Below are 26,321 nucleotides of genomic sequence, written 5' to 3'. Positions count from 1 at the left end.
AAAGCATTTACAGCCTACAATGGAGATTATGGAGAAATAAGGGATAGAGTAACAATGAAAACTGGCTGTCACAATAAGCCTAGCTGAACAATTCCAAGCCTGAGACAACCAACTTGTTGACAAATAAGAGAAAACTCACAGTGAACCAGGGACGACTATAAAATAAGTGGGACAGTCACATCGCTTGTGTGCATGTTTCTGACCAAACAAGACTTGAATCCAATTGAGAACCTCTGGGACACTGTGTATCAGTGCATCTGGAGCTGCCAAGTACTGTCCAGGAGCTTTCTGTTGCCCTGATCCAGGTCTGCCATCTTTTAAGGAGCATGTTTAGACATTTTCGGGAGTGCATACAGGCGCATGGGGGCATACACAACTACTGAGTCGCATTATGAGTTGCAGTGATAAAATTTACTCTGATTTTCAATGTGATTTTGATTCAAGGCCTCAATGGGTTGATGATTTTTGGTTTCCATTGACCGTAGTTACGTTGTTTTGTTCTCAACTAATGACACAATTTATACACTAAAAATGTATAACATGAATCTTTCATTCATTGAGATCTAATGTGTGATTTAAGTGTTCCTTTAATTTTTTGAGCAGTTTATGTAAGGCTAAATTATGAGTTCTACATATTAATACTGCGAATAAAAAAAAAAGTAAAAAAAAAAACAAAAAAAAACACCTTGAACATCAAAGTGTAAAGTTTAAATAAACAGTATTCCCTGAACTGGTGCACCACACAAAATTGCACAACACGCTCTCAGACTTATAATAAAAAAAGACACAACAAAACACAAGAGTCATTACAAAAAAAAAGTGCAAGTTGGCCTGCTAGCAGCAGGAGCAACAGTTACACACTGAAACAGTGATGTTGCAAGGTCTGGATTCATACTAGAAGGCTTTTGTTGAGCAAGAAGGTGGTCACACTGGGAGGAAAGGATGCTCTTTTAAGTGAATAATGCATTTAGGGCTGCTAATAACGACTATTTTTCTATCGATTAATCTATAGACTATTTTATTGATTATTATAACAATTAATTTTCCTTTAAAAATGTAATTCAGAATTTCATTTATGCTTCTTTTATTTTAACAACAAACTGTATGGCGTAATAATATGGCACAAAACTAAATGTAAACAGGGTTTATGTCCATATTATCAAATTCTCAAGTGCTCCATATTAAACAGATTAAACATGTGCTTTGCAGAAATGAAATAGTTAGAGGTGGGCGCGTCTCATTAAGTCCAACGTACAGTAAAGACAGAATGAGCTCTGATTCTAACCTACACATTCACTCAAAACTTACATCAAATTTTAAGCAATGTAAACAAAGTGGTAAGTGTTAGGGCGCATTCATATGAGAAGCTTTTTGCACGCAACATCCGCAAAAATCACGAGCCCAATGAAAAAAGTGCGCGGGGTGTGTGAATGCGATTAAGAAGCTTAATGAAACAATGTAGAAGTGAAAATGCTCCCTAACTGAACTCGCTAAGAAATACAGTATTCCAAGATCTCCACGATTAAGAAACTTAATGAAACAATATAGACGTGCAACATTGCACTAGTGCTGCTGTGGTATCATCAAAGCTTTGCACAGTGTACAAACCACCTTTTTGTTTTGTGCCAGTTTTAAGTATTCCCAAACTTTTGATGATTTGGGTCTTGGAAAACTTTTAGCTTTTCTTTGAAAGCTCTCTACAATCGGCCTCTGACTCTACTGCAGACGGCATTTTTTAAGACTGCGTTTAATGCCGCCAACCAGTGACTGGACCAAATACGACTTAGGTCAAGAAGTGCTGAGGGAATCATATGAACGGTTATATGAATGAAACATTGTAGAAATGAAAAAGGATCATTTACAATGCATCAACTTAAAATATTGACGTCAATGCATTTTTAGCAAATAATGCATCCAAACAAAAGCACTTCCATCCAGATAAACACTCATACAACAAGAGCACAATCATCCCCACATTCCTTTTCCGCATTCAGTCCTTTTTTACAGTGTGCTTGTATGGCAATTACACTGTATGCAATTTTCTGAAAAGGAGCCAAAGCAAGAATTTAGACACATTAGAACAATGGTATGAGGATGAAAGAATACTGGTGAATGTTTTCTTTTCTGTATATACTGTAATATAGAGAGCATTGCAGTCAATAAAAATGTGAATGAGACATGAGTGCTGTACCAGGATCTTTTGGAAGAGTAACTAATCTCATCGGTTAAAAAACTGAATGGATAGTTGGAGCTGGAAAAATATTCTGCAAAAGTTAATTATTTACAACAATGAACCAATGTTATTCTTTTCTGTAATCAGTCTTTTTTTTTTAACCCATGTTTGTTTTTCTATATACCTTATAAATGCTTATTCTAAAGGTTTCCAATCTTGGGATCGGGACCCAACATGGGGTTGCCTGGGGTCAAGATGGGGTTTATAACAGACATTGTCTCAAAGCAACTTTATAAAATCAAGAAACAAAAAACAAGAAAGAAATCTTGAGAGCAACCAAACTCAACAAGAACATCCTTGAATGGCCTAGAGTTAAACAAACAATTATTAAACTATTATTGTATATACACCGATCAACCATAACATTAAAACCACCTCCACCTATCATCTCCACTTACCATATAGGAGCACATTGTTGTTCTACAATTACTGACTGTAGTCCATCTGTTTCTCTGCATAATTTGTTAGCCCCCTTTCATGCTGTTCTTCAATGGTCAGGACCCCCACAGGACCACTACAGAGTAGGTATTATTTGGGTGGTAAATCATTCTCAGCATTGCAGTAACACTGACATAGTGGTGGTGTGTTAGTGTGTGTTTTGCTGGTATGAGTGGATAAGACACAGCAATGCTGCTTGAGTTTTTAAACACTTCACTGTCACTGCTGGACAAAATAGTCCACCAACCAAAAATATTCAGCTAACAGCGCCCCATGGGCAGCGTCCTGTGACCACTGATGAAGGTTTAGAAGATTTAAACAGCAGTAATAGATGAGCGATTGACTCTACATCTACAAGGTGGACCAACTAGGTAGGAGTGTGTAATAGAGTGGACAGTGAGTGGACACGATATTTAAAAACTCCAGCAGCACTGCTGTGTCTGATCCACTCATACCAGCACAACACACACTAACACACCACCACCATGTCAGTGTCACTGCAGTGCTGAGAATGATCCACCACCTAAATAATACCTGCTCTGTGGGGGTCCTGACCATTGAAGAACAGGGTGAAAGCAGGCTAAAAAGGCATGTAGAGAAATAGATGGACTACAGTCAGTAATTGTAGAACTACAAAGTGCTTCTATATGGTAAGTGGAGCTGATGAAATGGACAGTGAGTGTAGAAACCAGGAGGTGGTTTTAATGTTATAGCTGATCAGTGTATATAACATGGACACAATAAAACAAGTACCCTAACACGTTTGTGTGTGTGTGTGTTTGTGTGTCTGTGTCTTATAAAGTGTTTTGTTACATGTTTTAAAGTGGCAAGTATTTAGTGGGACCCCCTTACACTTGAGCAATAGCAGGATCCTAAAAATGATCATTAAAACTTAACTGAAACAACAAAGCTAGTTGTGACCTAACACTTTTGCACAGAACTGTGTGTCCATTCATTCATTAAAGCATTTTGAGGTCAGGCACTGATATTAGACTAGGCTTACCAAAGACATTTCAATTTATCCCAGACGTTTTCAATGGAGTTGAGGTAAGAAGTCAATGTGTGTGGCTAAAACAACAACATTTAGAAGGGGTGTCAACACACTTTAGACCATATAGTGTCTAAGTCCATCTGGGGGTGTTAAATTGTTATGAGCAGTGTGTGTGTGTGTGTGTGCTGCATGCCAGTTATTTTTACTACTGGCATTCAGTTCTCTGAGCCAATCTAAGTCCAGTGTCTCTAAAGGGAACACTGGTTAGAGTTACATGACTCTTAGACTGGCTTGAAACTTCAGTTTGTGTACCAGGTCTCTTTTCATTTGTTTTCTTCTTTTGCCATGGAAACATTTTACCAGGTAGAGCAAATGCCAACATGCATGGTGTATTTTTGTTGCATTTAAATAAGGAAACATCAGGAAACAAAGCTGTTTTTTTTCTTAATCACACCACCCTGTGTAATGCTACACGCTATATGAAAAGTAAGTGGTTAGTAATGTACAGAGCAAATGTAAAAAACATTGCAAATTAATGTGTTGTTTTTATTACTGCACTTTCTAAATTTGCCTATTAATATTATTACTGCAACCCCAAATCAGAAAAAGTTGAGACAGTATGTAAAATGCTAATAAAGTAAAAATGCAGAGTTTCTTACACTTACTTTGACTTTTATTTGATTGCAGACAGGATGAACCTGAGATATTTCATGTTTTATCTGCTCAATTTAATTTCATTTATTAATAAACATCCATTCCTGCATTTCAGGCCTGCAACACATTCCAAAAAAAAAGTTGGGACAGTAAAGCATGTACCACTTTATAATGTTGCCATTCATTTTCACCACACTTAAAAGACGTTTTGGCACCGAAGCTACCAAGTGATTTAGTGTTTCAGGTTTAATTTTGTCCCATTCTTTCTGCAAACACGTCTTAAGATGTGCAACAGTACTGGGTCGTTGTCGCATTCTTCGTTTCAAAATTCTCTATTGGGGACAGGTCAGGAATGCAGGCAGGCCAGTCCAGTACCCGTACCCTCTTCTTCCGCAGCTATGCCTTTGTAATGTGTGCAGCATGTGGTTTTGCATTGTCTTGTTGAAAAATGCATGGACGTTCCTGGAAAAGATGGCGTCTTAAAGGCAGCATATGTTGCTCTAAGATCTCAATGTACTTTTCTGCATTAATTATGCCATCACAGAGGTGTTAATGACCTTTGCCAAGGGCACTGACACAGCCCCATACCATGACAGACCCTGGCTTTTGGACTTGTTGCTGATAACAGTCTGGATGGTCCTTTTCGTCTTTGGTCCGGAGCACACGGCATCCATTTTTCCCAAAAAAGACCTGGAATGTTAATTCATCTGACCACAATCCATGTTTCCACTGTGTGATGGTCTTCTGGACACGGTTATCATGAGGCTTCTTTTTTGCACAGTAAAGTTTTAAGTGGCATTTGTGCATGTAACTCCATATTGTAGTGCTTGAAAAAGGTTTGCTGAAGTAATTGCTTGTCCATGTGGTTATATCAGCTATTGTTGAGTGATGGTTCTTGATGCAGTGCCGTCTGAGGGATCAAAGATCACGGGTGTTCAGCTTAAGCTTGCACCCTTGGCCTTAAATTCCTCTCGATTCCTTGAATCATTTAATGATATTATGCATTGTAGAGGAAGTAATATGCAAATATCTTCCAATTTTTCTTTGAGGTACATTGTTTTTAAACATTTAGATCATTTTCTCATGTATTTGTTGACAAACTGGAGATCATCTGGCCATGTTTGCTCATCAAAGACTCAGACTTTCCTAGATGCTGCTTTTGTACCAAACCTGTTGACATCACCTGTTTGGAATCACATCATTACTTAGCTTTTTCACCTTATTACTAGCCCTAATTTACCCTGTCCCAACTTTTTTTGGAATGTGTTGCAGGCCTAAAATGCAGGAATGGATGTTTGTTAACAAATGAAATGAAGTTGAGCAGATAAAACATTAAATATCTCAGGTTCATCCTGTCTGCAATCAAATCAAAGTCAAAGTAAATGTAAGGAACACTGTGTTTTTTTTTTATTTGCATTTTCCATACTGCTCTATACTGTTTTTTCTATTTGGGGTTGTATTTGAAGAACTGAAGTCCAGTCACTATAATTTGTGTATATTTCTCTCTTAGATGTTGGATGTGTTGATAGTGGGAGGAGGTCCTCATGCTCTGACTCTGGCTACCCTGCTGTCGAACCCTGAGCAGCATGTGAACTCATCCAATTCTGAAATTCTCCAAGGTGTTCAGCTCAGCAAAGCTAGATTTAAAAGTGGACGTCCTAAAAGCAAGGGACACCCCAATGGTGTGTAATTTTACTAGACAAGCCTTAACCCTTAATTCTCAACACACTGATTTTACAAATGTTGATTTTCCCAGACCTTTTATTCAGGTGTTTAGGGGTTTCAGGCAAACTCATTGCTCACAACAATATAAAATAAATGATATAAAATAAGTTATTGCCTTTCATCTTAAAGGCATAGATTGATGACCTCTTTGTAAAGGAGCACCATTGGACTAAGAGTCCTGACCTCAGCCCCGTACAACACCCGTGGAATGATTTTCACTATCAGTGTCTGACCTCACAAATTTCTCCTTTGACTGAATAAGAAGAAATTCCAAGAGGACTATACACTTCAACTCTAGCAAAGCTTTTACAGAGGTGTATGAATACAAAGAAGATGGGGTAACTCTATGTGAATGCCCATTGGTCATGTAAAGGCCATCGCTTTGTCCGTAGAGGCAGTACTATGCCAAACATTTAACATTATTTTCAACACTATTGCCAACATCTTATAAGTATACAAATTTTTAGAAAGTAACAGTTATGTAGCATTACCCTCCAATTACCCTTTGTATAGTGCTTTTTACAACAGACATTGTCTCAAAGTGACTTTACAGCATCCAGGACCATTATTCAGTTTGGCAGCCGCAAGTTGACCTGGTGTTGCTGCTTAACATTCTCACTTTACAATATACTACAAACCCCATTTCCAGAAAAGTTGGGACATGTTGTAGTCTTCATGGTCCTTTTTGTCTCTTGCACAGAAAACGTTTTTTCCCGAAACTAACTGAAACTAACATGTTATCATCTGACCACAGAAGTTGTTTCCACTGTCTTTTGGGCCTAGCAAACACTGTGGCACTTCTGATAAAATTTGATGTGTGGCTTTCTTTTTGCGTAATAGTTTCAGGTTGCATTTCTGAATTTTTCTGAAGAACTCCAAAACTTGTTTGGCTATATTTATCACAGTTATATGGTGGCAAGACCATATTTAATAGCCTCCACACTCCTGGGAAGATTTTCCACAAGACGTTTGGGTGTGTGTCTATGAAAATTTGTGCCCATTCTCAAAAGATAATTTGTGAGGTCATGCTTTGATGTTGGCTAAAAGGGGCCATAATAACAATTTCCAACTATCCCAGAGGTGTTCAGTGGGGTTGAGATTAGAGCTTGTGAATGTTTGAGTTGGTCATTTTCTAGACCTTCATCAGTCGTCACAGGACGCTGCCCACGGGGCGCTGTTGGCTGAATATTTTTGGTTGGTGGACTATTGTCAGTCCAGCAGTGACAGTGCGGTGTTTAAAAAATCCATCAACACACACTAACACACCACCACCCTGTCAGTGTCACTGCAGTGCTGAGAATGATCCACCACCTAAATAATACCTACTCTGTATTGGTCCTGGGAGAGTCCTGACCATTGAAGAACAGCATGAAAGGGGGTCAACAAAGCATTCAGAGAAACAGTGAGTGTAGAAACAAGGAGGTGGTTTTAATGTTATGGCTGATCGGTGTATACTGTATATGCATGATAGCATGGTTAGACTGAAGCCTGTATGTAAGGGATTTGATACACCTGTTAGCAGTGGGTTTGGCTGAAACAAATGAGCTAAATAAAGTGGATATCCTCAGATTTTTGGCCATGTGTCTTTAGAATAATACTCTACTAGTATTTCCCTTTTTATCTGGTATTACTTCCGTGTCCACAGGAGCAGTGTCAGAGAGGCACAAGGACCTAAACGATCCACCCTGTTCTCCTTTAAATTTTAAGGTGGTGGACTCTTATGGAGAATGGGCTTCCCTATGGGAGAGTCAGTTCACAGCTCTCAATATTCATCACCTTCGCTCACACATGCTGGTGCACACTGACCCTCTCAACAAGGTACTATTAAACTTAATAATTAATTGATTTTCAGTATTGTGTGGTTGTTCCTAGGCATTCATGACTGTTCAATCATCTCTCAATGAAAACCTATTTTGGGTTTATTAAGAAATACTACATTACAGACTCTTGCAAACAGGACACTGTAACTCAAAATAGACAACAGAAAGTGAACCACTCTCCAGACTCACATGTCTCCAGACCCAGCATGCCGTTTGGTTCCAGGCATGTTAAACTTAGTCTTACCTAAAACTTCTTCTAGTCTTTTTAACCTTAGTTGTAGACTCACCACTGCCGATCACTTACTGCTAATCCTTTATGGGAAAATGATAAAGAGTACATTGAACGCAAGCTACAGAACCACTGTGACTTACTGGCATGATTCTTTTTGCAGTGTGGTTGATCAGGGATCCTAAATCACAGTCTTTTAAACACATTAAAAGGTTGACAAAGTCTTACGACTACACACAGGGAAAGAAAGCTCATTGTTTAATGCTTCGTCAGAATTACTGTCTCTCAGAAAGAGTGGGTCACCATTCAGTCTCATCCGTATATCCTGTATTTACCTTACATCATTTCTTCCTGTCTGTTTAACAGTAGCTGCAGACATGAACCATTGATTACTGTTTCTTGAACAAAACTCTTTAACTGTGTTTCCCTTTTGTCATTCTAGAAAGCCCTGCAAGAGTTTGCGCTGGTAGAAAACCGTCTGGTGGAGCTTCATTGTCTCCCTGAGACAGTCTACATTCAAGATAAAAATGCTTTTTTTAATGATGGCCGTCTGAGCAAGAAGGACAGGAAGCGTCTAAGTGCTGCACAAGGCCTAAAGAAAAACCTTTATTTTAGTCTGCCGGGTACTCAGCTCAGTGTGGATTTCTTCAAGGAGCAGGTTTGGAATCAGTGTGGCATGAAGCAAAAACATGGATGTACTAATAAATACTGATCAGATGGGGGTGGCATGATGTGGTACCATCTTACTAAATGACTAACAGATCTGTGTTTGTTTTACCACTGCTTTATCCGACCATCATGGTCACAGTGAGTTCGATTCACTAGGCAAAAGGCAGAAAACACTGGATAGGTTGGCAATCCATCACAGGGCAAACACGCACACACTTATTTGGGGGGGACTTACCTATTATCTCCAATTAGCCTTAATGCATGTCTTTGGACTGTGGGAGAAAACCAGAGCACCAGGAAGAAACCCACACAGACATGCGGAGAACATGCACACTGAAAGGACACAGATCGCTCAAGCTGGGGATCAAACCAAGGACTTTCTTGCTGTGAGGCAACAGTGCTACCCACTGAGCCACCGTGTCACTCTTAATTACTTTTTAATTTTATAAATGTTCTGCAGTGTTTCTCAGGATTCTGCATGATAGCATTTGTCATCTAAAGTTTGGAGTACTTTCTGCACTCTTATAACACTGACTGTAACACACTCAACTCTCTGCTTTATTTTTAATTGTTTATAAAATCAGTGAAATAAAATTATTCATGTACATCCAACTTTTTAACAGCAGTTTAGGCAGGGACATTTGTCCTTGTGCACAACTAGAAGTCCATAAAGATGAGGTCTGACCTTAACCCCATGATTTTGGAATTGTCCAACGGTTTGTTGTCCACATACTTTCACGTATTGTACATTTACAGTATTGTACATTTACAGTCAAGCCGGAAAGTCTGCACACCCCTTTCATCTTCTCCACATTTTATTATGTTACAGACTTATTCTATAATAAATTTAGTTTTTTTTCTCAAACATCTACACATAATCACCAATAATTACAAAATGAAAACAAGGTTTAGAAAATATGCAATTTTATTTTAGGGGTTACGTATCTGTACACACCCTTAGCCTAATACTTAGTTGATGCATCTTTAGCAGCAAATACAGCTTCAAGGCATCTTGGGAAAGAAACTACGAGCTTGGCACACTTGTTTCTGGACATTTCTGCCCATTCCTCTTGGCATATCCTTGCAAGCTCCGTCAGGTTGGATGGGGAGCGTTGGTACACAGCCATTTTACATTTACATTTACATTTTCAGCATTTAGCAGACGCTTTTATCCAAAGCGACTTACACAATGAGCAACTGAGGGTTAAGGGCCTTGCTCAGGGACCCAACAGTGGCAACTTGGTGGTGGCGGGGCTTGAACCGGCAACCTACTGTTTACTAGTCCAGTACCTTAACCACTGAGCTATCACTGCCATTTTCAACTCCTTCCACAGATGTTCGATTGGATTCAGGTCTGGGCTCTGGCTGGGCCACTCAAGAACATTCAAAGACTTTCTCCGAAGCCACTTCTTTGTCATCTTGGCTGTGTGGTTTGGGTCGTTGTCATGTTGGAAGGTAAACCTTCACCCCAGTCTAAGGTCCAGAGTGCTCTGGAGCAGGTTTTCTTCAAGGATCTCGGAGTATTTAGCTGCATTCATCTTTCCCTCTATTAGGACTAGTCGCTCTGGTCCCACTGCTGAAAAGCCTCTTCACATCATGATGCTGCCACCGCCGTGCTTCAATGTAGGGATGGCATTAGCCAGGTGATGAGCTGTGCCTGGTTTCCTCCAGATGTGACACTTGGTATTCAGGCCAAAAAGTTTTGGTTACATCAGACCAGAGAATCTTGTTTCTCATGGTTTGAGAGTCCTCTAGGTGCCTTTTGGCAAACTCCAAGCAAGCTGTCATGTGCCTTTTACTAAGGAGTGGCTTAAGTCTGGCCACTCTACCATAAAGGTGTGATTTTTGGAGTGCTGCCTGGATGGATGGTTGATCTTTTGGTTCTCCCATCTCCACAAGAATACACTGGAGCTCTGTCAGAGTGACCCTCAGGTTCCTGCTCACCTCCCTGGCCAAGGCCCATCTTCCCTGATTGCTCAGTTTGGTGGTTCCAAACTTCTTCCATTTACGAATGATGGTGGCCACTGTGCTCTTTGGGACCTGTAAAGCTGCAGTAATTTTTCTGTATCCTTCTCCAGATCTATGCCTTGACACAATCCTGTTTCTGAGGTCTGCAGATAATTCCTTTGACGCCATGGCTTGGAGTTTGCTCTGATATGCACTGTCAACTGTGGGACCTTGTAGAAGAAGATGAAGATACTATATTTGTCATATACATATACAGGTGTACAGTACAATGAAATTCTTTCTTCGCATATAGCTTCCAAACAAGCTGGGGTCAGAGCGCAGGGTCAGCCACTTTACGGCACCCCTGGAGCAGACAGGGACTCAAGGACCCAACAGTGGATGCTTAGCAGAGCCTGGATTTGAACCGCCAATCCTCCGGTTGAGAGCCCAAAGCTCTTCCCACTAGGCTACCACTGTCCCATAGCTGAAGTTCCCTGACCGGGAATCGAACCCGGGCCGCAGCGGTGAGAGCGCCGAATCCTAGCCACTAGACCACCAGGGAAGGCAGGTGTGGGCAATCCCACATCATGTCCAGTCAATTGAATTTACCACAGGTCGACTCCAATTAAATTGTAGAAGCACCTCAAGCAGTATCAGTGAAAACAAAATGCACCTTAGCTAACTTTTGGGTGTCATATCAAAGGGTGTGCACACTTGTGTACATATGATATTTTACATTTTGATTTGTAATAAATTAGTCTAAAAATCTGCTCACTTTGTCATTGTGGGCTATTTTATGTAAAATTATGTGACAAAAATGAACTCAATCTATTACAGAGTAAGTCTGTAATGTAATAAAACGTGAGAAGGTGAAAGGGGTGTGCAGACTTTCCAACTTGACTGTATTTAAAAAGTAAATTATGTATCAAATAACAATTTAAAAGTAAAAATGTAAGAGTGTAGTGTTTAACTAATACCATGTCCAAAATGATTGGGACAAAATGTTTGTAATGTTTGTTACTGATACAAAATTATGCTGATTTTAATTTTTTTTTATTTTGCTGTGGAACAGCCTATTTTACAGCAAATATGTGACAAACTTCTTATCAAACACCATCTAAATCCAGACATGAAGTTGTATGTTTTTGAGACATATTAAATTCCAGCCCATCACACTAAAACTGTAATCTTAATATAAGAACGAGCCAAATAAAGCTAACAACCCCTAATGGCTGAATGACCCACTGCCTTCAACAGGTGCATAGGTACAATCTGGAAGGTGTTCTCATCCAGGGCACAGTGGACAGAATTGTTCCGTTTCTCTGTGAGAAACAAAAGAAAGTGAAGTTCTTCAGAGTATCACTAGACACTGGTGAAACCCTCGAGGCCAAAAGTATTGTCATGGCCACAGGACCCACTCGGGCACAGATGGCGAATATCCCTTCATGGGTATCGAGCATTGCTGAGAGCTACCCTGAAGAGGCGCTGCAGCACACGGTGGAGTTGATGCACCTCTTCTCTCGACACAAAGCTAATAGCTCTAACTTTACAGGTGAGTCTATGCTTGTGTTCTAATACTACACCTAGGTAAATCATTTGTAAGGATGTTTCAGCTGCTAACCTTAGCTTGTTAGTACATCTGACCATTAGCTTGTTAAGCTTCCCATTTTAAGACCGTAGACATGAAGTTGGTCCCCCTTTTGCAGCTCTTACATTTTCATTTCATTTCCGGCATTTAGCAGACGCTCTTATCCAGAGCAACTTACTGAAGTGCTTCCATATTAAACATTGCCTTAATCTAGTTTAAGTAGATTAAGTAGTTTAAGTACATATTTGTTAAAATCCTGTTAGAACCAGTGTTGTTTTGTTTTTGTTTTTTAATAAGAGCATTAGTAAGTAAGTACATGTCAGCTAAACTGTTTAGTAGTAAAGATGTGGGTTTTTCAACGTCTTTTGAAGACAGCAAGAGATGCAGATGTTCGGACAGACAGAGGAAGTTTGTTCCACCACTTGGGTGCCAGTACAGAGAAGAGCCTTGATGCTTGTCTTCCTCGAGTCCTGGGTGGAGGATCAAGTCAAGCGAGACTAGTGACTCGGAGGTTGTGTGGTACAGATCGGGGTTTGATTAGACCTTGAAGGTAGCTTGGGACTGGTCCGTTTTTGGCTTTGTAGGCGAGCATCAGTGTTTTAAACTAAATGCGGGCAGCTACAGGAAGCTGAGAACGCAGCAGTGGGGTGTTTAGTGTTTAGGTTGGTTAAAAACCAGGTGAGGAGCTGCATTTTGAATGAATTGCAAGGGTTTAATAGTGGACATAGGAGCACCTGCCAGGAGGGAGTTGCAGTAGTCCAGCCGTGAGATTACAAGTGACTGGACAAGAATCTGAGTGGCTTTCATGGAGAGAAATGGCCGAATCTTCATGTTGGCTACATGAGAAGAGAAGGTCAGCTGGTTATCTAGGACAACACCAAGACTCCTTACATTATCAGATGGTCTGATTTGGGAGTCATAAAGAGAGATGACTAGGTCATCAACATCAACAAACATTTGGAGTGTCTTTGTGAAAAGAAGTCGTGAGGTTGTCCACATACTTTTGGCCATTTAATGTACCTTTAAACAAGTGTGCAAGTGTAGTATATGTCAAATTACAACACAAGGAAAGTGGTGGCCTAGTGGGTAGAGCATTGGACATTCAATTAAAAGATTGTGGGTCTGAACCCCGGCTCTGCCATGCAGCCACTGTTGGGTCCTTAAACAAGGGCCTTTACCCTCCAGGGGCACTGTACAACGGCTGACCCTGCACTTTCACCCCAGCTTCTATACGAGCTGGAATACATGGAAATGAATGAGTTAAATAAAATGTTGTTTAAAGTAAATGTAATCAAAAACAACTACTGAACACACCAAAAGTGGAAAAAATAGATTTGATTGAGGAAAACAAGGGTTTAATTCTGGCTTTACTGGCAAGGGAATTCAGTAAGACTCGGTTGCTCTCATCCTTGAAAATTCAAAGATGAAAGTTAATAAGAACAAGATCAAGCAGCAGACTTTAGGAACACTAGAGTAGCAGGGCAATACTCCAGGCCACACAGCCAAATCAAGCAAGGTGTGGATGGAAGACGCCCAGCCCAATCTCCAGCCCTGAAACTTGTTGAAACCATATAAAATGTGATTAAGAGGAATATGGATGGTCACAAGCAATCAAACATAGCTGAGATGCTTGAACGTTTTTCTCCATTAGTTGCATGAAAGAATAGTGGAGAGTACGCCAAGATGCATGAAAACTGTGACTGATGACTCTTTCTTAGTTAAACCATTTTTATTGTGTTTTTAATGAATATGAACTTGATTTCTTTGCATTTTTCAAGGTCTGAAAACACTGCATCTTTTCTTATTTTGACAGTTTGTTATTTTCTGCACATAAAAGTACAACCCCAAATTAGAAAAACCTGGGACAGTATGGAAAATGCAAATACAGTAAAATAAAAATGCAGTGTTCCTTACATTTACTTTGACTTTTATTTGATTGCAGACACTTTAACCCCAAGATATTTCATGTTTTGTCTGCTCAACTTCATTTCATTTGTCAATATACCTCCATTCCTGCATTTCAGGCCTGCAACACATTCCAACAAAAAGTAGGGACAGGGGCAATTTAGGGCTAGTAGTGAGGTAAAAAAAACTAAATAATGATGTGATTCCAAACAGGTGATGTCAACAGGTGATTGTAATCATGGTTTGGTACAAAAGTCTTTGAGGAGCAAATATGATCAGAGGATCTCCAGTTTGTCAACAAATGTGTGAGAAAATTATTGAAATGTTTAAAAACAATGTATCTCAAAGAAAGATGGGATTTGGGAAGGGATTTACATATTTAACCCTCTACAGTGCATAATATCACTAAACAATTCAAGGAATCGGGAGGAATTTCAGTGCGTACAGGCCAAGGGCACAAGCTTAATCTGAACACACGTGATCTTCGATCTCTCAGACGGCACTGCATCAAGAACCGCCACTCAACAATAGCTGATATAACCACATGGGCAAGGGATTACTTTGGCAAACCTTTACACGTTACATGCACAAATGCCACTTAAAACTTTACTGTGCAAAAAAGAAGCCTTTTTTATGTTAACCATGTCCAGAAGCGGCGTCGACTTCTCTGGGCTCAGAGGCGTCTAGGATGGACCATCACACAGTGGAAATGTGTATTGTGGTCGGATGAATCAGCATTCCAGGTCTTTTTTTGGAAAACAATTTACACTTCTGTGATGGCAGCATTAATGCAGAAAAGTACATTGGGATCTTAGAGCAACATATGCTGCCTTCATCTTTTCCAGGGACGCCCAAGCTTTTTTCAAGAAGACAATGCAAAACCACATGCTGCACACATTACAAAGGCATAATGGGCATAATGAAATAAAAGTCAAAGTAAATGTAAGGAACTATGTTTTTTATTATTTTCCATGCTGTCCCAACTTTCTGATTCAGGGTTGTAATTCAGTAGTCAGTAATTCATAGGTGGGTGCAGCAATGAAGTGTGCTAGCCCACTGCTGCTGAGATCCAGGGATTGATTGTCCATGGTGATATTGGTGACTGATAACTCTTTCTTAGTTAAGTGTTTTTCATGCATATGAACTTGATTTCATTGAATTCTTCAAGGTCTGAAAACACAGCTTCTTTTTGTTATTTTGACATTTGTCGTTTTCTGCAAATAATAGATTTTTTTTGGAATTTGGAAGAACTGTTTGAGACAACACAGAGATGACTGGCTAATGTCTGGGGGTTGGGAAACTACCTAGCCATCCAGTTATGTGCTCAGATAAAAATAGGACGGTTGTGTCAGAAAGAATTCCCTGTTGCAACCCCTAAATACATAAATACACACACACACACACACGCACACACACACACACACACACACACACACACATATATATATATATATACAGTGTATCACAAAAGTGAGTACACCCCTCACATTTCTGCAAATATTTCATTATATCTTTTCATGGGACAACACTATAGACATGAAACTTGGATATAACTTAGAGTAGTCAGTGTACAACTTGTAAAGCAGTGTAGATTTACTGTCTTCTGAAAATAACTCAACACACAGCCATTAATGTCTAAATAGCTGGCAACATAAGTGAGTACACCCCACAGTGAATATGTCCAAATTGTGCCCAAATGTGTCGTTGTCTCTCCCTGGTGTCATGTGTCAAGGTCCCAGGTGTAAATGGAGCAGGGCTGTTAAAAGTTTTGGGTACAATTCTCTCATACTGGCCACTGGATATTCAACATGGCACCTCATGGCAAAGAACTCTCTGAGGATGTGAGAAATAGAATTGTTGCTCTCCACAAAGATGGCCTGGGCTATAAGAAGATTGCTAACACCCTGAAACTGAGCTACAGCATGGTGGCCAAGGTCATACAGCGGTTTTCCAGGACAGGTTCCACTCGGAACAGGCTTCGCCAGGGTCGACCAAAGAAGTTGAGTCCACGTGTTCGGCATCATATCCAGAGGTTGGCTTTAAAAAATAGACACGAGTGCTGCCAGCATTGCTGCAGAGGTTGAAGACGTGGGAGGTCAGCGTGTCAGTGCTCAGACCATACGCCGCACACTGCATCAACTCGGTCTGCATGGTCGTCATCCCAGAAGGAAGCTGACGCACAAGAAAGCCCGCAAACAGTTTGCTGAAGACAAGCAGTCCAAGAACATGGATTACTGGAATGCCCTGTGGTCTGACGAGACCAAGATAAACTTGTTTGGCTCAGATGGTGTCCAGCATGTGTGGCGGTGCCCTGGTGAGAAGTACCAAGACAACTGTATCTTGCCTACAGTCAAGCATGGTGGTGGTAGCATCATGGTCTTGGGCTGCATGAGTGTTGCTGGCACTGGGGAGCTGCAGTTCATTGAGGGAAACATGAATTCCAACATGTACTGTGACATTCTGAAACAGAGCATGATCCCCTCCCTTCGAAAACTGGGCCTCATGGCAGTTTTCAAACAGGATAACGACCCCAAACACAACCTCCAAGATGACAACTGCCTTGCTGAGGAAGCTGAAGGTAAAGGTGATGGACTAAACCCAATTGAGCACCTGTGGTGCATCCTCAAGTGGAAGGTGGAGGAGTTCAAGGTGTCTAACATCCACCAGCTCCGTGATGTCATCATGGAGGAGTGTAAGAGGATTCCAGTAGCAACCTGTGCAGCTCTGGTGAATTCCATGCCCAGGAGGGTTAAGGCAGTGCTGGATAATAATGGTGGTCACACAAAATATTGACACTTTGGGCACAATTTGGACATGTTCACTGTGGGGTGTACTCACTTATGTTGCCAGCCATTTAGACATTAATGGCTGTGTGTTGAGTTATTTTCAGAAGACAGTAAATCTACACTGCTATACAAGTTGTACACTGACTACTCTAAGTTATATCCAAGTTTCATGTCTATAGTGTTGTCCCATGAAAAGATATAATAAAATATTTGCAGAAATGTGAGGGGTGTACTCACTTTTGTGATACACTCTGTATATATATATATTTAAATATATATTTTAACAGCCCAAAATCCACAATTTTAAATGATGTTTTACATTTTAAAAAGGAGTAGTGATACTGTTTTAAATAGTATAACTTTTTACATGTAGTGTAGTCCTAATGAGCTGCCTATATAACTATCACAATGTAACAGGCTTTTGCTGCCATCTATCTTGTATATATAGTGGTACCTTGAAACTCAAGGTCAATTGGTTCTGGGACTGGGGTTGAGTTTTAAAGGTGTTGAGTTTCATGTAAAAAAAAACACTGAAATACAATAAATAACAGTTAAATACAATAAAAGCAGCAGTTTACCTTTACTTCTTTATTGTTTGCTTATGCTTCCTAATTGTGGAGACGCTTGATCTTGGAATAACGTATTTTGTTCAGTAAGGGCACATTCACATGAGAAGCGGCACAACAGCTTTTGCACTGGCTGTGCCATTATTTCCTGTGAAGTGTGGCAGTGAACAAAGCTTAACGGGACTTACTGCACTAAAACAACGAGTGAGGAATTTCATTAGTGGGGAGAACTTATGAGCAGTACAAATTAAGATTAGTTTAGTGTTTCTGTCTTGCTCTTTTAGTACATGGTCACGTAAAGCTTTTTTTTTAAAGTGTTTTAGACTCTCTCGAAAAGCTGATTCTTACATTTTCTAAGACCTTGAGCTGTAACAAGTTTAAAAGTGAAACAGTGAGGAAAATCCAGATAAAGAAAAATACATGTGGAGGTTTAAGAGTGAATTTGACAGTTATTCCACATAAATGCAGATTCGTCTCATATGTGCACTTTGACTTCTTACTGCACCGCTCAAGCCAAGTGCTCAACAAAGCGGCTGTTCATTGTTAATTTGAAATTAAATAAAATAATTAAAAAAAAATCCACTGATCATGGTGAGTTTAAGGTAAACGTTGAGTTTAAGGGTACAAATTTCTCATTGAGTGGCATTGAGTTCAAGGTCAATTGGTTCTGGGACTGGGGTTGAGTTTTAAAGGTGTTGAGTTTCATATAAAAAAAAACACTGAAATACAATAAATAACAGTTAAATACAATAAAAGCAGCAGTTTACCTTTACTTCTTTATTGTTTCCTTATGCTTCCTAATTGTGGAGACGCTTGATCTTGGAATAACGTATTTTGTTCAGTAAGGGCACATTCACATGAGAAGCGGCACAACAGCTTTTGCACTGGCTGTGCCATTATTTCCTGTGAAGTGTGGCAGTGAACAAAGCTTAACGGGACTTACTGCACTAAAACAACGAGTGAGGAATTTCATTAGTGGGGAGAACTTATGAGCAGTACAAATTAAGATTAGTTTAGTGTTTCTGTCTTGCTCTTTTAGTACATGGTCACGTAAAGCTTTTTTTTTAAAGTGTTTTAGACTCTCTCGAAAAGCTGATTCTTACATTTTCTAAGACCTTGAGCTGTAACAAGTTTAAAAGTGAAACAGTGAGGAAAATCCAGATAAAGAAAAATACATGTGGAGGTTTAAGAGTGAATTTGACAGTTATTCCACATAAATGCAGATTCGTCTCATATGTGCACTTTGACTTCTTACTGCACCGCTCAAGCCAAGTGCTCAACAAAGCGGCTGTTCATTGTTAATTTGAAATTAAATAAAATAATTAAAAAAAAATCCACTGATCATGGTGAGTTTAAGGTAAACGTTGAGTTTAAGGGTACAAATTTCTCATTGAGTGGCATTGAGTTCAAGGTCAATTGGTTCTGGGACTGGGGTTGAGTTTTAAAGGTGTTGAGTTTCATATAAAAAAAACCACTGAAATACAATAAATAACAGTTAAATACAATAAAAGCAGCAGTTTACCTTTACTTCTTTATTGTTTCCTTATGCTTCCTAATTGTGGAGACGCTTGATCTTGGAATAACGTATTTTGTTCAGTAAGGGCACATTCACATGAGAAGCGGCACAACAGCTTTTGCACTGGCTGTGCCATTATTTCCTGTGAAGTGTGGCAGTGAACAAAGCTTAACGTGAGCTATACGTTATTTAAAAGATTTTAAGTTTAGGGGACGTTGAGTTACATGGTACCACTGTATTGTTAAATACATTTTGTGAGTTTAATTTCAAATTTAGTGCTTATGATCATTTGTCTTTATGTGACATTTAAACTCATTTAAACTATTCACACTGTGTTATAATCTGTATATACCTAAAATAAGGCTCATCATTATTACTGTGATTTGCAATAAAATGCTAATTGTAACATACGGGCCTAAAACTAATGTACATTTTTAGTAGAACATTTTTAGTAGAAAATTTCTGTATTGCGTCAAGAACTAACGCCTCATTTACTAGTAAATTTTAGTAAGTGCTAGCTGTGGAGGAACAAGGCAGAGGGCTTGGATCTGAAAAGGTAACTCTTAATTTAGCATTTATCTGAACATGCTGTAGCACTTTCAGCATCATTATAAACAGTAAAAAAGTTAAACAAAAATGCTAAAAATATCCCAACTGTCCAACTTTTTTACACTAGAGATTTACACTATTTAGTTCACAGTACATTACTTGGCAAACAACAGTAGTTTTAATATGGTGTTGTTCCAGGTCCTCCACCTGTGTGCCAGAGAAACCAGAGAGTAATGGTAATTGGTGGAGGCCTGACCAGCGCCCACATCATTTCCATGGCTATGCAGCAAGGGGCCAGTCATGTGACCTGGGTCCTGCGCAAACACCTACAGGTATACAAAAATAAGAAAGGACAAGCTGCTATCAGGTATCAGTAACATCCAGTACACACTTGGACTTGCATGTCAGCACACAGGCCCAGTCTCAATAGTTTGGATTTATTAGGATTTAATCGTCATGTTTTACACTTTTGGTTACATTTATTTACATTTTCAGCATTTATCAGACGCTTTTATCCAAAGCGACTTACAGTTATGACTTAAAAGGATTTTGAGCAATTGAGGGTTAGGGGCCTTGCTCAGGGGCCCAACAGTGGCAACTTGGCTTGAACCGGCAACCTTCTGATTGCTAGTCCAGTACCTTAACCACTGAGCTATCACATTCATGACAGGAACGGTAGTTACTCATTACTCAAGGTTCATCAGTTCACAAGTTTATATCGAACACAGTCATGGACAATTTAGTATCTCCAATTCACCTCACTTGCACGTCTTTGGACTGTGGAAGGAAACCGGAGCACCCGGAGAAAACCCACACAGACACAGGGAGAACATTCAAACTCCACACAGAAAGGACCCGGACCACCCCACCTAGGGATCGAACCCAGGACCTTCTTGGGTGAGGCGACAGTGCCTTAGCCATATTATATTATATTATATTGTATTATATTATTATATTATATTATATTATATTAATTATATTATATTATATTATATTATATTATATTATATTATATTATATTATATTATATTATATTATATTAATTATATTATATTATATATTATATATATATATATATATATATATATATATATATATATATATATATATATATATTATATTATATTATATTATATTATATTATGAAGGGCATATTTACAGGCTTGGCAATAAGAGACAATCAGAAAAGGAGCACTTTCTTTTTCACAGCCTTGCCGACCCACTGGTGTTTCTCTGTGCAGCTGAAGCAGTTTGATGTTGGAGATGTGGAGAGTCTGATTGGGCGCTACTCACATGTTGAGCATGGAATCAAGCTGGATGGCCTGGCATACCTGCGGCAGTTCTACGGAGAGCGAAGCCTTCACAGGAGGCTAGCAATGATCAAACAGGCCAGAAAAGGAGGAGCGGTGACCCCGGAGGCGTACGCAAATCTTCAGCCTTTCATTCAGACAGGACAGCTGCTGGTTAAGGCATACTGCCAGGTATCTTTATGTTTTGGTTATTTATGTCTTAAATATGCTAGCCCATTTCCACCGACATCTGGGGTTTGAATATCAGCTGTGCTATCGGTCGGTCAGGTGTCTAGACTGACGTGATTGGCTATTTTGGTTGAGGGTTTGCCAAACAGCCTGGTCATATGGAGGTGCACTCTCACAAAGGTCAACTGGATCAAAAATAAATTAATTTAAAAAAATATTCTAACCAGAGCTGGATGTCGAAAGAGCGTTGTTTCGAATCCAGCTCTGCCTTCACCGGTCGAAAGGCTGAGCGGCTATATGAACAACAAATTGGCCTGTTGTTCAGGTGGGGGGGCGGGACTTTAGACCGGAGGGGATACTCTCTCAGGAATGGGGCGGTGGCGCCCTCTGCTGGCTGGTTGGGGGCGCCTGCATGGAGACGGGAGGGGGTGCGGCGGAGTGTGTGATCCTCCGTGCACAGTACTCTGACGCGCTCCACTCGTCAAGTGTGGGTGATAAGACGGTCGATTGGCTGTGCACGTATCGGAGGAGGCGTGGAACGGCCTCGTCAGCCCCCAATCAGGAGCAGGGACCGGTATAATGAGAGATTGACTGATGGGATGAAAATTGGACGCGCTAAATTATTTAAAAAAAAAAAATAATAATAATAATAATTATTCTGATCAGTTGATTTGTGATCCATTTCTTGTTGCATGTTATTTGCACCCTGAGTGCAAAAATATTAAAAAAATTAATGTAAAGGAACCAAATGGCCTGCACAGAGCCTTGACCTTAAGCCAATTTAACATTGTTGTGATAAACTGGAACATCGACTTAGCGCCAGGCCTTGTTGTAAAATGTCAGTGACAACACAAATGCTAATTTGCAAAAATGGGCACAAATTCTGAAAAATAGTTCAAAATTTTGTGGAAAATCTTCTGGCTGTTATAGTCTCAGTTTGATATGTGATATCCAACGAACTCATTATTAAATGTCTGCATACTTTTGACCATGTATTTGCAGTTTTTGATTGCAAAAATCATTATTATTACCATTAGGTTTTATTAAATGTCTGTTATGTTTAACTGCAGGTTACTGAGGCAGTGTGGTGCTATGAGACTCAGAGGTGGAAGATCACCCTATGTGATGGTGACCAGTGGACTGGTGACAGGATCTGGCTGGCAACAGGCTGTAAGCTGGATGTTAAACAAGATCCCCTGCTCTCTGATGTCTTAAAGGACTTTCCTATTCAGGTTAGCAGCAACTTTGCTTTGCCTGTAAAAAGAGTAATACTTCAAAAGCCTAAGATATATTTGTGAAACACACTAAATAGCCTCTCAGTGTTCGAGCTATGGTGTTCTTGGCACACCTGTTGCTTACTGCTATATCCAATAAATTACAAACATTTACACTGATCAGCCATAACATTAAAACCACCTCCTTGTTTCTACACTCACTGTCCATTTTATCAGCTCCACTTACCATATATAAGCACTTTGTAGTTCTACAATTACTGACTGTAGTTCATCTGTTTCTCTGCATGCTTTTTTGAGCCTTCTTTCACCCTGTTCTTCAAAGGTCAGGACCCTCACAGAGTAGGTATTAGTTGGGTGGTGGATGATTCTCAGCACTGCAGTGACACTGACATGGTGGTGGTGTGTTCGTGTGTGTTGGCGTATGAGTGGATCAGACACAGCAATGCTGATGGAGTTAAACACTTCACTGTCACTGCTGGACTGAGAATAGTCCACCAACCAAAAATATCCAGCCAACAGCACTCCGTGGGCAGTGTCCTGTGACCACTGATGAAGGTCTAGAAGATGACCAATTCAAACAGCAGCAATAGATGAGCAATCATCTCTGACTTTACATCTACAAGGTGGACCAACTAGGTAGGAGTGTCTAATAGAGTGGACAGTGAGTGGACACGGTATTTAAAAATTCCAGCAGTGCTGCTGTGTCTGATCCACTCATACCAGCACAACACCAATGATCCACCACCTAAATAATACCTGCTCTGTGGTGGTCCTGTGGGGGTCCTGACCATTGAAGAATAAAGTGAGAGCAGACTCAAAAAAGCATGTAGAGAAACAGATGGACTACAGTCAGTAATTGTAGAACTACAAAGTGCTGCTATATGGTAAGTGGAGCTGATAAAATGGACAGTGAGTGTAGAAACAAGGAGGTGGTTTTAATGTTATGGCTGATCAGTATATATTTCAACTTATGTTTTAAGGTTAGGCCCATTCCTGTTGCTTCATATCAGCGCACAAACAACTTGAATCACTCATTTCTTGCTGACGTCCATTTTTGAAAGGAAAAACCCTGTCTTACACATGGTGTCATTATAGCCCTTGTGACTTCTTGCGTGTATTTTCATGACAAAACACAGTTTGGGAAACCAGACTGATTCGTCTGCAATTACTCCTGGTGATAAATCGTAGAGTGTGTGACACCCTATCGCCAATCCATCATGTACTGTAACAACCACAATGACTTAAAAGACTCATGTACAGCGAGCAAAGAAGACATCCTGAAAGTCACACAATGAGACATTTTTAGTCTCAGCTAAAACAATTGCTCACAATATGAAAGAGTCTAGAGAGAAAGTTACTTTCAGCTTACCTAACCACATTTTTAAAGTAGCTTGTCAACCCTGAAAAGTCTGAGCTGTTGTTCTCAGACAATAACTTTGCTAATAGACAGTAATTGTTACATGCATGCCACCCTGGCATCTATTATTAGCTTTTAATATGCCCATGGCTTTGCTAATATCTACAACCTCAAATCAGAAAAAGTTGGGACATTATGGAAATGCAAATAAAATAATAACACAGTGTTCCTTACGTTTACTTTGACTTTTATTTGATTGCAGACAGTTTGAACCCAAGATATTTCATGTTTTGTCTGCTCAACTTCATTTCATTTGTTAATATACCTCCATTCCTGCATTTCAGGCCTGCAACACATTCCAAAAAAAGTTGGGATGGGGGAAATTTAGGGCTAGCACTTAAATCTTCCTAATAGAAGAGTACAATTCATAAGCTAACTGAAGAAAATAACCTTGTCATCTTACAGGTGATTGAAGGCTGGCCATGTCTGTCAGAGTCATTGCAATGGGCTGCTGGGTGCCCCCTCTACTTGATGGGACAATATGCAGCACTGCAGGTAATGTGTTTAGCAATTTAGCCATTTGTATTACCTGTACCCCTGCTAATTTATGTAACTATCCAATCATCTACTGATGTGACAGCAACAGCAATAATACACATTGTTTAATTGTTAGTTCACATTAAACATCAGAATTGGTTGAAATTGTGAATTGATTGACTGTGGCAAAGATATTGTGACCAGATGGGCTGGTTTGTGTGTCAGAAACTACTGATCCCATGGATCAGTTTAGTCTCTAGAGTTTAAACAAAATAGGGCAAACATCCAGTAACTGGCAAAAAACCTTGGCAGTTTTTGCAAGGATAATGGCCACTGGTTTTAGCTGATGGAAATGCTACAGTAACTTAAATGACTACCACGGTGAGCAGACAGGCGTATTAGAATGCACATGTCCAACTTGAGGCAGATGGGTTTAAACAGCATAAGACCTCATTTGGTTTCACTCCTGTCTGTCAAGACATGCTGTTTGTGTCTTCTGCTATTAGAGACTATTGAAGACTTGAATACCAACTTGTATTTACCCTATATAGTTACCCTAGCCTATCTGTCAGTTGAAACCAGTGTGGGTAAGTCTCCTCTAAAAATGTGTAAACTTTAAATACTACTGACTATTACCAATTTAAGCAATCAGCAATAATTCACATACTTAAAACAGCATATTTGGCACCAATGAGCATGCCATAGCCAAAGTCACTGAGATCAGGTAAGTCCTAGTAAGTCCCAGCTGAGTTTTACACAAAACACACTATATATAATCACGTTTCACCATTTAATTCAGTCTAGTGGCACTGTGTGTGTTTTAATCAAAGATAACCACTTAAATTTATTTTTGTTCCATGACCAGGTTGGTCCCCATGCTGTGAACCTTGCAGGGGGCCAGGCTGCAGCTTTACGAATTGCAAAAGACATTATGGGTCAACGCGGAAGTGAAGAACAAAACATGGAAGCCAACAAAGTGGAAAAGTCACAGACTGAGGAGTACATTTCACACATGCATGGTCTTATGTGGTTATAATGTCCAGGAAACATTCTTTCTTTGTTCTGTACTAGTGACCATTTCAACTTTTGACATTTAACTTGCTGAAATAAAACAGTAAAATCATTCTAAACACAGTTGCAATTGAAAATATATTCAGAAAACCCCAGATTTCAGTGCAAAAGTCTTACATAATGAACGGATAAAGGCTGGGACAAATGTATCAGTGGCAACCATACGATCATCACTTAACAACCAAAGATATCATGGCCAGACTCTACAAGGCACGTCCATATAGTCTAACTGGTTTGGTAATCACTGAACTTTCCAGCAAGACAAGATCCTAAGCAAGATCCTAAGCACACATCCAAGTAAACCGAAGCTTGGTTAAAAAATCAGTCCTGGAATATCCTGGAATGGCGTTTTCAGTCCCCAGATTTAAATCCCATAAAAAATCTATACTGTAATTGGATTTAAAGGAAGCAGTTACAGCATAACAACATATGATGAGCTGGAAGCTTATGCATAAGAAGATTCCACAAGATAGATGTCAGCATGTTAACACTTACCAAATTGCTTATTAGAGGTTATCAAGGCAAGGATGAAAAAAAATATATATATTCTCTCTGTTTACTAAGACTTCTTGTTGTATATTTTAATTTTTTTCTTTTAATGTCACTATCTGGCCTGTTAAAGGGCTAACTCCTGTCTACTGCCTACAATGCGCACACAGGCATTAGAACTGGACGTCGGAGAAATAGAAGGACGACTGGTCAGACAAATCCTGCTTTCCGCAAGATCATTTAAATGATTACTTGTGGAAGACATTGAAATTAGATGCACTGTAGAATGATCCATCTTACAAATGCTGGCAATAACCTGGTACTAAATACTATGAGACTTCTTTAGTTGCCTTGTGGATTCCATGTTTGGCATGTCAGAGCTGTTTTGTCAGCATGTTAGGTTGTGTTGGTCAGTGATGGTATTGGCCAGCTGGGCATCAACACATGATTGCTCTATGTGTGAGGTGGGATAGCTGAGGATCTGTGATGGATTGGCGAACTGTACAGGTTGTTTCTGCCTTGAACCCAATGCTTCTCA

The 26,321-nt window shown here is 39.7% G+C and overlaps 1 protein-coding gene and 1 non-coding gene across 2 annotated transcripts; one reads left to right on the top strand and one right to left on the bottom strand.

The window, feature by feature from the left end:
• The first annotated feature begins 5,826 nt into the window (after window positions 1-5,826).
• Window positions 5,827-25,325, top strand: zgc:113276 (uncharacterized protein LOC553748 homolog). Its single transcript, XM_062989952.1, has 9 exons — window positions 5,827-5,998; window positions 7,687-7,859; window positions 8,533-8,748; window positions 11,964-12,258; window positions 19,815-19,948; window positions 20,858-21,097; window positions 22,165-22,326; window positions 24,152-24,241; window positions 25,089-25,325. The coding sequence occupies exons 1-9, from the start codon at window positions 5,827-5,829 to the stop codon at window positions 25,257-25,259; spliced, it is 1,653 nt and encodes a 550-aa protein (XP_062846022.1). The 3' UTR covers window positions 25,260-25,325.
• Window positions 11,197-11,268, bottom strand: trnae-cuc (transfer RNA glutamic acid (anticodon CUC)). The gene has a single exon. It is a non-coding gene; the product is annotated as a tRNA-Glu (tRNA).
• Window positions 25,326-26,321: the final 996 nt, after the last annotated feature.

This window comes from Trichomycterus rosablanca, chromosome 27, assembly GCF_030014385.1.
Source record: "Trichomycterus rosablanca isolate fTriRos1 chromosome 27, fTriRos1.hap1, whole genome shotgun sequence".
Classification (NCBI taxonomy): Eukaryota; Metazoa; Chordata; class Actinopteri; order Siluriformes; family Trichomycteridae; genus Trichomycterus; species Trichomycterus rosablanca.
This window is presented reverse-complemented; position numbering and strand designations above follow the sequence as displayed.